The sequence below is a fragment of the Lichenostomus cassidix genome, chromosome 3, assembly GCF_008360975.1.
Source record: "Lichenostomus cassidix isolate B80296 chromosome 3, HeHo_3.0, whole genome shotgun sequence".
Taxonomy (NCBI): domain Eukaryota; kingdom Metazoa; phylum Chordata; class Aves; order Passeriformes; family Meliphagidae; genus Lichenostomus; species Lichenostomus cassidix.
Window position 1 is genome coordinate 107,947,757 of NC_139483.1, and position 13,590 is coordinate 107,961,346.

The 13,590-nt window shown below is 42.2% G+C and overlaps 1 protein-coding gene and 1 long non-coding RNA gene across 2 annotated transcripts; one reads left to right on the forward strand and one right to left on the reverse strand.

The window, feature by feature from the left end:
- Positions 1–818: 818 nt before the first annotated feature.
- LOC146440407 (uncharacterized) lies at positions 819–7,030 on the reverse strand. The gene is made up of 3 exons (XM_085057069.1): positions 6,873–7,030; positions 6,057–6,668; positions 819–5,401 (listed from the first exon to the last, which is right to left on the reverse strand). Exons 1-3 carry the CDS (start codon positions 6,961–6,963, stop codon positions 2,772–2,774), a joined length of 3,333 nt encoding a protein of 1,110 aa, XP_084913195.1. The 5' UTR covers positions 6,964–7,030; the 3' UTR covers positions 819–2,771.
- On the forward strand, positions 6,570–13,162 carry LOC146440408 (uncharacterized). The gene is made up of 3 exons (XR_014851142.1): positions 6,570–6,673; positions 8,385–8,538; positions 10,152–13,162. It is a non-coding gene; the product is annotated as an uncharacterized LOC146440408 (long non-coding RNA).
- The last annotated feature ends 428 nt before the right edge of the window (positions 13,163–13,590 follow it).

Sequence of the window (13,590 nt, forward strand, 5' to 3'; positions counted from 1 at the left end):
AGGTATGTCCAGCCTGGGAGTTGTGTGGCTCAGAGAGGCTCCACTCAGAGGGAGGTGCTGCTCTCAGCCTGCTGCTGGCCAGGAGAGCTCAGAAAGTCTCAAGCACCATTGCTTAGAGTCACAACAACCTTGGCTTTAGTCACAGCAACTTTCTACCCATGCTGCAATTCACGTCAGCAACTTTCTTTGAAAGTTGAAAACCAAAAATATCTCAGCTGGGTGGTCATTCCAGCAAGAAATTCCCAATGCTGTTGTAAACCAGGGGCTCCTTAGCCAGCATAAGCTCCTGGGAGCAGACAGTGTTTCTGACAAGCTCAAGAGGAGCTTAGCCCAGGTCATCAAGGTCAAGGCCTAATGAGCATTTCTGAGACCACAGTGCAGCTCCAACAGGAGGAGGCACCACCACACCGTACAGCTCTGACTCACTGCTACTCATTTGCTTCACCTGTTTAACTTTTATTCACTTATTTAGCAGATGCACAGCAGGTAAAATGACACCCTTTTGCTCAATTTATTTGTCTAGAGTTACAGTTCCTTGTTTTGTCCAAATTCAAGGTATGTTGATGGAGAAAATTATGCAAACTTTTTTGGTTTAAATAGGAAACTTAATAGTATGATTTAGGAAAGGCTTTGATTTTTGTTTAAAGTATACAGGAATAAAAATATTACACTTTCAGCTACCAAAAAAAATACCAACAGCCCATATCTTATTTGAAACTGAATATGCCTCTGCCTTTAAATTTCACTGACTTGGCAGACTGAGAATACCTCTGAAACCCCAAAAGTCCAGTGCAGTGCATAAGGAACAGAGAGCAATGTCAGGAATCATGAAACTATTTTTATTAGAGGCAGTGACTAGGAATCATTATTTTTACCAAATCACCAAGCTCCAACTGAAAATACTTTCTTGTTCTTACTAACAACTTTAAGAAACTTATATTTACAAACTCTTTCAAAAACTTACTGCAGTTAATTTATCTCCCTAAACCAGGCTCCTTCCATCATCATTGCACACCACACTTTTAAACTGCTCTCTATCAGATTTAGCCTTCCTAGTTTCATCCAAGTTAGAGGCTTACAATTCCTTTGTCATTTTCCTTTCTTTTTTGGGACTGTTTTGAATTTTTCTTCAAATAACAGATCAGAATTATAGAGTAATGCAGGTAAAAGCTCCTCCAAGCTGTTAATATTTCTCAGAAATATTTTCTTTCTTCATACAGGATAACATTCTTCTTTCTCACAACTGGATCAGCTGGCTGCAAGATCTGAATCACTGTGAAGAACTGGATCACTTGAATATCTTTGCTGATCTGGGCTTAAACACATGCATCTATCCATGAGTTTCAATCCATTCTTGGAAAATTGTGTTCCAAATCACAGAATGGCTGCAGGAGTTCTGGAAGACAAGCACCTGCTCAGGCAGGGCCACCCAGAGCTGGTTGTCCAGGATCACATCCAGATGCCTTTTAAATATCTCCAAAGAGCAGCACTCCACTACCTTTCAGGGCAGTCCCTCCCAACCTGTCTCCTACATTACCAAAAAGCCTCCACAACATATTATCTGTATTTCTAAAGAAAGGCACATATCCAGGAGCAGTAAAAGAAGCACTGTCAGTACCACATTTACATTGTCTAAGTTAAACCACAGGTTTATTCTGCTGCTCCATGGTGTTGTCTTTCCTCACACAAAGGGATAACACACTGTTATCAAAACCCCTTACCACATTCAGGAGTTCCTAGCACTGCCTAACTCCAAAACAAACAAAGATTTGTCTAGATTTGAGTATCAGTTGGAAGCAGCATCTATCTGGGTTCACCATACCCTGCATCAACTGCTGCATAGTACAATGGTTCATACACACAGTATTTTAGACTAACAGTAAAGTTCTTAAACAAAATAACAGTTTCAGATACTGCTAAGGTTTTCAATGTAACTAGCATTCACAATTATCAACAGGTGCTCATATTAACAGAAACTATTTGAAAAGTAATTTTAACAAAAACACTAACTACAAACCTGAGAAAAGGTAAGGCATTTCATACTAGATTAACATTGGACATTCACATAAAGATGAAAAGATTCTCAGTATCATAAAATATGTTTCAGTACATTATCATTGATGTCACACTACTCAAAAAATTATCAAAACTCCAGACAAGGTAACTGCTTAATAAACATCTTACACATACAGACATATGGAAAACATTTTCATGTCACAATTACCCAGTGGTGACAAGTGTATTTTGTTTCTCGAATTTTGTGAGATACCATTTTTTTCTCTTAGAAGTATTGCAAAGGCATCTGGGAGGCAATTTTCAGCAGATGGGAGGTAGCATTAAGCCTCCAGACACACTGAGAATTTTGATATGGAAAGTTATTACTATAAAATATAACATGCCCTTCCTTCCCTCCCTTTCAACATTCTTTTAGTTAGAAAAGAGATTTACTTTTCTTATTAAATTTTTACAAGAAAATAAGTGGTGTAGAATAACTGTTTAAACAGATGAATACTGGCCAAATCCTAACTGACCTCTATTGAAACAGTTGCCCAGGGATGAAAAAGTGTCTCCAAGATCTTCAGCACAGCCTGTGCGAGAACTGGTGCTCTCAGAAACACCTGCAGCAAACCAGCACCCCAGCTTTCACCCTCTGGACCAAAATGCTGGATGCATCCATTACCATCGTTCTGAGCACAGCAAAGGAATGTAAAGCCATGAAGAACTTCAGAACAACCTCTCCAGAACCAAGCACCAATTTACCATTCCCAACCTCACATTTCAAGCTCATGCTGCAGCTTATGCTTCTCCAGCAGTTTTTTTGTGGGCAGCACCACGTTACACTTTGAACACTTGTACTTCTTTTTGTGCGTTTTGATATGCTTTTGGAAAGCATGTTTATCCACCGTGGAATATTTGCACCTCCTGCAGTGCAGCCTCAGGTGAGTCAGCAAGTGGCGCTTGAGGTGGCTGGAGGTGCGGAAGGCCAGAGAGCACTGCCCACACTGGAACGGCTTCTCCCCCGTGTGGATCCTCAGGTGGAGCTTCAGATTCCCACTGTGGGTTGTGCAATAGCCACACTCCTCACACTTGTACGTCTTGACAGGCAGCTCTTTGTGCTCATAGAGGCAGCCAGTAGACGAGCCTTCCTCCCCAGCATGTGAAGCCAAGTGCTGTTTCAAGGACAGCCATTTGTTGGTTGAATAGTCACAGCTCGAGCACTTGAAATGTTCCGTGTTTAGATGTGTGAGTCTGTGCCTTTTCAGGTGACTGGAAGTACGGAACTTCTTCTGACAAACAGTGCAGCTGTAGGGCCTCTCACCTGTGTGAGTTCTGATGTGGAGTTCCAGGTTGCTTAGAACGCCCGTGGCATAGCTGCACTCTGCACAGTGATATAATAGTGGCTGACTTTGTGCTCGCAGATCATTTGCTGTGCCCCTCTGAACACCTTGCTGAACTCTAAAGACTTCTGAACCACGCAAGGAGTTGTTTGAGCCTCTGCAGGAATCAAAATCCCTTTCTGGGTGTGTGCCTCCACGTACTTCACGATGCAATTCAAGATTGTCTAAACACCTCTCCACAAAGAGGCAACTGCCAAACTCCTGTCCACTTTTCACATGAAGAAGGCTGTGCTTCTGCAAATGGTTTAATGTTTTAAATGCTTCATTGCACTCATTACACACAAATGGTCTTTCATCTGTATGTATCTTTAAGTGCAGCCTGAAGTTTTTAGGAACAGCAGTAACATAATTGCAGTGCTGGCACCTGTATGTTTGGAATGTATTTAAATTAGAAGGACTTGTATCCTCTAAGTTTTCCACAAAGTTATGATATGAAGCATCATCTTGCACTTGCGAGTGAGAGGCCTCCAATTTGAAGAAAGATTCCTCATTGTAAGTGACAGAGTCCATTTGGTATGAAGTCCGAGGAGCTTCTGATCTATTCCTAGTAACAGCCAGATTGTTGCTTCCACGGCTGTTTTCAGGGAATTTCTTCCCAGGGCATATTTTCTTATTGTCCCATACATCACCTGCTTGCTCCAACTCTACTTCTGAAGCCAGGATTCCCCCACTGAGACAATCATTTTCTTGATCAAAAAGAGAGTGAGAAAGATGGCCCTGAGAATTACCATCAGCTTTGCATATTTTGCTTTTACAGTGTTTATTGCTCTGACTCATGTAACTATTAGCATGAAATTTCTTGTGGAATCTGAGATGTCCTTTAGTGTAGAACACCAGGCTACATTCATCACATGGATAATTCTTCAGATGCCTTTCAGGTCTCTTTCTCCCACTCAGGCAGTCAGGTTGCTGCCCTTGGCACGTTTCTGTCTCTGCATGTATCCTCCTGTGTCTCTCCAACCCTGAGGTGCTGGTGAATGCTGCCTGGCAGAGCTCACAGGAATATGGTTTATCTGCTGTGTGGACGTGGCTGTGCCTCACCATGCTTGCAAAATACAATGAAAAAAAGGTGCAGAACCTGCACTGGTAGACCTTATAGCCAGCATGCCAGTACATGTGATTTAACAGGAAGGATAAGCTGCTGCAGGAGTAATCACACTGAGGGCATTGGTAAGGTGGTCTCTCCTTATGGCCCTTCATGTGATGAATAAAATTCCTAGGACTTGGTGAAGCAAAGAAACAAATTCTGCAGGAAAAGCTAACTGGCACATCCAGAGGTGTAAAGTCCCTTTCAATTTTAATGAAAAATTTCTTGTATTTACTTTCTTTTTTCTTGGTCTCAGAGTCTTCTTCTTCAGATCCTTTCTGCCTCGCTTTTCTTGCATTTATTCTATTTTTTCTTGCCTTTTGCAACCTAGCAATCTTCTTATGAATTTTAATGTGATTCTTAAGGTTGAAAGAAAAGAAAAAAGTTCTTTTACAAAAGCAGCATTTATGTATTTTCTTATCTTTATGAGCTGAGTAAGTGTGTTTCTTCAGTTGTGCATTACATTTATACACAGAACTACAAAACCTGCACTTGAAACTCCATCTTTCATTCTCCTTTGTAGAACAAGATGTTTTAGGAAGAGGTGTGATGGTCACAGTATTATTCAGCCACGTTAAACCTTCTTGCTGGCTCTGGAACTCTTTTGGGCTTGAATGGGATGAAACAACTTCTTGTTGCTGGTATTTTTTCTTAGGGAATGGTGTTAACATCTTGAAAATATGCTCTCCAGTAGTGTTTGATTCAGCAGAAGTGGAAGCATTCATCTCAGATTTCCCTACATCTTCTACAAGTTCTTTAAAAGTAGGAGTACATCCATTAATAGATGGATCAGAACAATTATAGGTAAATTTCTCTTCTTTCAAGCCATGTTCCAAAAGTGTCTCGTCTTCAATTTTTAATTTGTTTATTTTCCTGTTATCACTTTCATTATCTCCATTCTTTGAGGAATCGGGATCTACAAGGAGATATAAAAAGTCACATTTCATACAATCACAGATATTCATGATTAATTGGTAGTAACAATCCCAAACTGCCTAATGACTTGCTTGATCTTCCACTACTTCTGCATACTTACTATTTCCCTATTTCTACTTTTTTTCCCTAATGCATCTCTTTGTGCTCCACTCTGCCCCCAACATTTAAATGCTGTTACTAGTTACAAGCCTCCTTCTTTTCCACTTTCCATTTTCACTCAATACTCTGAATTTCACAGGAGAACACTCCACCCAGTGTTTAACAGAACAGCTTTATGCCAGAATTCCTATGACAGTACTGACACCAAACTTTGCTAATGCTCCGTTCTCACAAATACGATGTTTTTTCTGCATTTTTATTTTGAGAACATTTCCCTGATGAAAGCCCACCCTTCTGCCCACTGCAGAATGAAAAAGTACCAATTTCTTGTAGTTTCGTGACCTTTCACAGGAGTCTGTGAAAGAACTGAGCATACTCCAGGCAATATTTTTCTTCTGCTGCATTTAAAAATCTAATTTGAAAAGCTTACTCTAAAAGAAATTGGTTTCATAGTATTTCTATAAAAGTTCTTATTTTAAAAACTCGAGCTTTACAATATTTCTTAAACTCCTGCACCAATCTTATTAATATATTACCTTCAATTTTAACAATTTTAAATTCCTCCTGGATTTCTGGTTGTGCCTGTGGGCTGCCATCAAAAACACCACTGGCAACACTGACAGGTTCTTCTTCATGTTTGGGTTCCACTGCCAACGTCCCTGGTTTGCTTGTCTCGACAGCGTCAGGTTTGTCACTGTCAGCACAGGAGAGGAGAGGAGGAATCTTCTGAAAGCCATCATAACCATCACAATCTTCAACAATGCATTTGATTATCTCTGGAGGCTCTGTTTTGCAAGATGATGTAGGTAACATGCAAATTTGACCGTGTTTGTCCATGTCTGCATCACAGCCATCACTTACAGATAATTTTGATGTATTACACACGCTCTCAGCAAACAATTTCTCTTCAGAGTATTTAATACAATTATCTTCATTTGAAACAGTCTTGTTTGCGTCCCAATTGCTTACACCGCTACTGTCGTTTGAAGGCTCCCCTTCATTTTTTAGGCAAAGGGTGTCGCTTAATTTAAACTCCTGCTCCACCTCAGGAACGGACACTTCCTGGCCCTCAGCATCGCCCTGGAGAAAATCTTCATCGCTCAGCACAAGGACAGTGATCGGCAGCACAATCTCAAACACCTCCGGCTCTGCGGTAAGGAGGAGACATAATTAACGCAATTTCCAAAAATACCCGAAAGCACCGCGTCCACCATAATCCCGACATCCCCAGTGCGCATGCGCCCGCGCGCACCTTTGCCGCCTTCCCGACATCGCGGCTTTCCGCGGTCACTGGGACACCTCCGCTGCCGCGGCAGCCACGCTGGCTCCCTGCGAGGACAGCGCGCACTTACCGCTGTCTCCGGCCGGCTGCGGGATCCCCTCCCCGGCCGGCTGCAGCACTCCCTCCGCAGCCAGCTGCAGCATTTTCGGATCCGTCGGCATCGCCCGCCCTGTCCGGCCGCGCACGGAACTCGAACCGCCCGCCCCGCGCGCCTGCGCAGCGGCGTGAGGGAGGAGCTGCTGGCGCCTCCCAGTTTGAGGGGAGCGTGGGGCGGGGCTGGCGCTCTGGGGATTGCCAATCTGGGTTAAAACTCGGTTTAAAAGGTGCTTCGAAGTGGTTTGAAAAGTCAGTTCAATCGCCCACCTGGGTCAGAGTCTCCAGCCCTGGGCAGAATTGTTCGAATGCTCTGCGAAACACAGCCCCGATTTAAGCAGTTTTGACTGATTGTTATTTCTCTTTCTGTAAAATTAGATCTGAGCTAATACCGATCAGACTCGTAAAATCGGAATTGTGCCAACAATGAGGCACTCCCTTGCTGGGGACAGACAGAATCACAGAGTAATTGCAGGCAGAAGTCGTAAAATTCATGGAAACACAAAACAGCACCTTTGGTTTCATCCTGTTCTCCTGCATGAGTTTCAAGTCCTACATCTCATGTGTAGAGATGTAGGACTTTATAAACATATATAACTGTATATATGTGCATGGTGTCCCTGCCCATTGCAAGGCGGTTGGAGCAAGATGGTCTCTAAAGTCCCTTTCATCAAAAACCATTCTTTGATTCTGTGATTGGGGCTGGAAAGGACCTCTGGAGATCACCCAGCCCAACCCCCCTGCCAAGGCAGTGTCACCTGGAGGAGGTGACACAAGATTGTGTTCAGGTGGGTTTGGAATGTTTCCAGAGAGGGACAATCCATGACCTCCTTGGCCACCCTGTCCCAGAGCTCTGCCACCCTCAGTGTAAAGAAGTTCTTCCTCATGTTGAGGTGGAACTGCTTGTGTTTCAGTCTATGGCCATTGTTCCTCATCCTGTCACTGGGCACCATGGAAAAGAACCTGGTCCCATCCTTTTGGCACACACCTCTGAGACATTTATATGGATTGATGAGATCCCCTCTCAGTCTTCTCCAGACTAACCAGGCCCAGCTCCCACAGTCTCTCCTCATAAGGGAGATGCTCCAGACCCCTCATCATCTTCATGGCCTCCACTGGACCCTCTCTGATAGCTCCTTGTCCTGCCACCCCAGGGATCCCCCTGGCTCCCAGCACCCTGTTCCTGACAGTATTTTATCCCCATCCCTGGCTGTGGTCCCACATCCTGCTCTGCTAGATGATTTCCAGTTCTCATTTTCAAGGCTCAGCACTCTGTGGTGGTGCCTCCAGAAGAGGGTGAAACGTTTAGCCACTCCAGTGAGAATTCTCTCTATTCCATGTCTTCTTCCCCCAATAAAAATTATGTAAGGAACCAATTATGTGCCTTAATTTCAGAGCCTTGCACTTGATGTACATGGAGCTGCACCCATTTGTAGGACCATTTGTTCAGTTTGTGAAATTCAGATGGCATCTTTTTATTTTCATATAGAACTGATGAGACCTCAAGGCAAGAACATTGTCAAAATCCTCTTAACTGGGAATATTAAATTAGGCAAAGATGAAAGGAATATTGGCTTCTGTGTTTCAGCTCTCAAGGAATTTTGGAATCTCCACAGAGTGAGAAGACTTGTTGATACTCCAAAGTGAGTGAAGCAGATGCTGGGGGGAGTAGGATGTCTTCCCTAGACTTACTGCTGCCTGAGCAAGCCACAACATGTGAAAAATTAGAAGTAATAAAGAAGTCTCTTTCTGGCTGAACCATCTGAGTCTCCCCCACAAGATGGCTCTGCAGACACAGGCTCTACAGTAGAAGAACCTGGAAATACAGGTTATTTTTTTTTTTTAAAGCATTAACGTTAAAACAATCTTCTTTGAAAAAATATGCCCCTCTCCAAAAATCTGCAAAATTCTGCACAGACTTTGCAAAGATGTAAAGGTCAATCTTTTTTTCCTTGAAAGTGGCTATTTCCACTCTTCTTCTTAAAGGAACAAACTGTGACTCTCAACCTAGTACTTCATGATACCATCATCCATTGAATAAAGTGACCATGAAATGGTTGAGGAATTAATCTGGTCAGTCTGGGCTGCATCTGCCTTTACAAGCCCATTGCACAAAACTACCTTCTGCAAATTCAGCTTGCAATGGAGTGATCAGAACTTGCTTGCAGCAGTGCTAGTGCCCACACTCCAGTGTGAAAAAAAAGAGTTTTGGAAAGTAACTTGTAAGGAATAGGACTGGGGCAACGGCTTTAAGCTGAAGGAGAGTGGATTTAGAATGCATATTGGAAAGAAATTCTTCCCTTTGAGGGTGGTGAGGCCCTGGCACAGGTTGCCCAGAGCAGCTGTGGCTGTCCCTGGATCCCTGGAAGTGTTCAAGGCCAGATTGGGTGGGACTTTGTGCAACCTGGGATAGTGGAAGGTGTCCCTATCCACGGCAGGGGGTTTAGAACTAGACAGTTTTTTATGTTCCTTCCAACCCAAACCATTCTGTGATTCTGTGAAATACTGGATACTATGAGAAACTGAAGCAACCCCAATGAATGGTGATTATTTGAAGAATTTTGACATCTTTGTGGCCAGAATGGTGGCACAGACTTACCACAACTAACATAAGATACTGACCTAAAATGTGTAACTTGAGAGTGTAATCACCTTAGTCTGCTTCTAGAGCAAATGGTTTTTATCTTGCATTTAAACCTGTAGGTTGGAAGGGCCTGTGACAGTAACTTTGTAAGGCCTCACATTAGTATCCTTCACTTTACCAGCCAGGGCAGATAACAAAAAATCAAGCTGGAAATATTGAACAAAAAGCCTGAAAGTTAAGGAATAAAATATGTCACTTTTAGACCAGGGAGAGTTGGAGAATTGTTCCTGGGAAGGTAAGTGCAGTTATGGTACGGCAATAAGAGCAGAAGTGGTAGCTGAAAAAAATCCAGCTGGAAAAGCATAGCAAAGAGGCTGGACAAGCTGTAAATTCCTAAGATTGAAGTTGTAAATTCTTAAGATTGAAGTTCTTAATCAATGTCAGCTAATGTAAAGGGGGAAATATCTCCAGAAAGGTTGGTTAGCATAATTTTAAACGACTGAGCTGCTGCAGCTGAGAGCTTGTTAAGAGCCAAGATGTTGCAGTACCAAATCAAGGCTTGGTAACTAAATGGTTTCTTTTACTGTAAAACCTGCTGGGTTGTTGTTTTTCTCTTTCTCACACTGCCATTGACCTCTTTTTTTTTTTTTTTTTGTGCCTTTTTGCAAACAGCTCTGCTGAAGTCTATTCCAGAGGGAAGAGAAGAAAACACATCAATGAGGACAAAGAGCTGAGCAGCACTTAGGGACAGAGCCTTCTCACACCAGCCACCCACGGAGAGATGCAGCTGAGGACTGAGTCACACAAAATCCCAGCACACTCTGCTTTCCAATACCTTCTGCCCCAAGCAGATCTCCTTATCACTCCGTTCACCTTGAACTTGTGGAAACTGCAAGACTAGGAAAGAAATTCAGTCTTATGGTTAGGGCACAGGAGCCTGGAAGTTTGATTTCCATTCCTGTTTTATGCAGGTTTGGGAAAATGCCTATTGTTTGCAGAGTGTTTCAAGCTCTTTCCATTGCTTTAAGAGAACAGAGCAGTGCTCTTATGTGTTTGTACTTCTCAGCATTGGAAGCAGTTTAATTTATTGCCATACACAGCATTTCCCTAAATTGGGAGACAAATATATCCAAGCTAGAACTTGGGAAAATCTGAAAATACAGAGCCTTTTCAATGGCAAATTGAGCATGGTCCATTCTACTGATTTTGCTCTTTGTCTCTTCAGAAATCATGGAATAATTTGAGAAGGAAGGACCTTTTAAAGGTCGTTGAATCCAACCCCACTGCCATGGACAGGGACACCTTCCACTAGATCATGTTGCTCCAAGACCTGTCCAAGCTGGCCTTGAACACTTCCAGGGATGGGGCAGCTCTGCCATGCCTTTCTGATGTGAAAGACAGAGAATCTCTGCCAGGAAGGACAGAGAACTCCTGAATCAAAAATGATTGCTTTTTATAAAGCCACACTGATCTGAACAGTTAGCACAAAACTGAATTATGGAGTTCATTGCCGTTCGAGAGAGAAACAAATGTGGCAAAGAAAATTTTAGCTTGAAAGTTCTAGCATAGCAAGACCTCATTGTGGAAAGTGTAAGGCAATCTTAATAGAGGGTGTTGGTGCCTCCACCTTCTATAATAATTTGAAAACTGAGCATTAAAATACTGACAGTAACAGAGGGTAATGAGCCATTGCTTGTCAAAGATAATATTGTAGGAAAAGGTCAGCTCTTTGGGAAAGCAAGTGCCTGTGGATTTACAAGGTTAATCATAAAAATAAATGTATTGCTTGCCAAATTGCCAGTTGCTGGGTAACCCACAGGTGAAGGGAAGTGCATTTGCTTAGTGGCAGGAATTTAATGATTCACCATCTGGGTGAAATTTTCTTCAGTGGAGCATGTAAGACTTTTATTTAGACAATGCAGTCTACCTGCTCCATTTAACCAGCTAATCTGTCTCTAGGCTCCATTGATAATATTGGCTGCAAGCTTAATTCAGTTGTATAATTGTGAATAACAATAAAAAACTCCCTTATTAGTTTGGCTATATCCCTAACAGACTTAAAACATCCACACCAGATAAGAGAAAATAGCAGAATGACTTTGTGGAGAAGCCTCATCCCAGGCTCAAGGTTTGGATACCAACCTGAAAACATGATAAACAGACATTTCACTAAAGCTTTCCTACACAATTTCCAGTTTAGGAGTTAGCATGGGCCAGAGCTAATTTCCCAGAACCAAAGTAAACAAAAGGAATGAGCAGAGAAAATGAATATCAGTACAAAATCACATGAGAACCTCTGGCACCTGTGACACCACCTAGCAACGTTTGCTATAACATATAAGTAAATTTTTGTTTGTGTGTTTCAAAAGATTTCTTAAAAATCCCCTCCAAACCTGAACTATATGGTGACCAGATGTGGTTTATGGAATTATAGTCAGCCTGGTTACTTGTCTGCAGCTGGGAGGAGTGTTTCAACTAAAAGCAAAATAGAAGAATGGTCTTTCAGCTGATTTTCAACTCTGTTTTGTATTCTGCAGCTACTTCTAAATCACAGCAAAAATCAACAATATTATTCATGCTGACAAGATTGAAAATGATGAAAAATCATGGAAAAGGAGAAGCCAAAGCTTTTTGTGTTTGCAGCCTTGTCCTCAGCTAAACATACCAGGTCTCTCCTAGCCTATTTTTATATTTTCCTTCCAGTTTAGATTGTTCTATATTAAAATATTTTAGGTTATACTTTTGCAAGTGCAAAACACTGGGGTTTTTTTCCATAATTTTGCCTTGCATAAGTGGCCGTTATGCAGCACATTGTGAGTGACTGAGGTGTTCACCAAGTGGTATGGATTTCTCTTTAGAATAGGATCATTGCTACGGTGACTGAGCAGTCTAAAGGCATTATATTTATATTTTCCCCTGTGAGTGTGGCGAGGCCCTGGCACAGGTTTCCCAGAGAAGCTGTGGCTGCCCCATCCTTGGAAGCATTTGAGGCCAGGCTGGGCAGTGCTTGGAGAAACCTGGGATAGTGGAAGGTGTTCCTATCTTCAGGAATCTCATTCCTTATCTGTATTCATTCCTTATCTGTATTCATTCCTTATCTGTATTTCCTTATAGAGTATTTAAAAACAGAAGTTCAGTTCTTACCCCAAACAGACCTGTATTCCCTGATGGATGATATGAATCCATACATCTCAGATAAGTCTGTTAAGTTCACAAACTGCTCTGAGATTTCAAAATACAGCTATTATGGAAATAGCCGTTGTTATTCTTGTTTTTAATAGCTGCTGACAGTCAGGAATATTTTGAGGTAAATGCCAAGTTAGAAGCTGTGATTCTGAATAGAGCTTTTCAAATACTCAAGGGCTCTATTATGTCTGAGGTAATTTGTCTGGACTATCATCCCAGAAACATCTGGTGGAAGGGGATCAGACTGGCACAACAAAGACTGGCAGTCGTACTCACATGTCCCCTTGTGGAGCCAGTTTATGGGTTTGGTTGTGCTGAAGATATTGAACATTTTGCAGGACTTTACTGAATTTTCTTCAGAGCTGTCTGAAACTCAGCATTTCCATTTCATGGCAAATATCGAAGTTTCACAGTATGTTTTCATTCTCAGTATGAACAAACCCACAGGTATAAAACCTTTCCTGCTCATTTAGAAAAGGGTTGCTTTAAACAAAGAATAAAAAAACAGAGAGAAACTTAGCTTCGAAATTAAATTATTAGTTCAAAGCTTATTTTGGAGTTTGTTTGGTTTAAATCTTAATATGAGGTGCTGGTGCATGTCTGAAGAAGGACAAGGGAGCTGGGGAAGGGTCTGGAGCACAAGTCTGTGGAGGAGCTGCTGAGGGAGCTGGGGGTGCTCAGCCTGGAGAAAAGGAGTTTCAGGGGAACTTTCTTGCTTTTCACAACTCCCAGACAGAGGGTGCAGCCAGGTGGGGGTCAGGCTCTGCTCCCAAGGAATGAGTGACAAGAGGAAATGGCCTCAAGTTGCAGCTTCGGAGGTTTATACTGGATATTAGAAAAAAAAATCTTTATTAAATGGGTTATCAGTCATTAGAACAGGCTGCCCAGGACAGTGGTAGAGTCACCATCCCTGGAGGAATTTAAA

Excerpts from the sequence above, each read along its gene's own strand:
- LOC146440407 (XM_085057069.1), bottom strand. The coding sequence starts at position 6,963 with ATGCCGACGGATCCGAAAATGCTGCAGCTGGCTGCGGAGGGAGTGCTG. Across the intron at positions 6,669-6,872 it reads GCAGCCGGCCGGAGACAGCG|AGCCGGAGGTGTTTGAGATT; the intron begins GTAAGTGCGCGC and ends TCCTTACCGCAG. Across the intron at positions 5,402-6,056 it reads TAAAATTGTTAAAATTGAAG|ATCCCGATTCCTCAAAGAAT; the intron begins GTAATATATTAA and ends ATCTCCTTGTAG.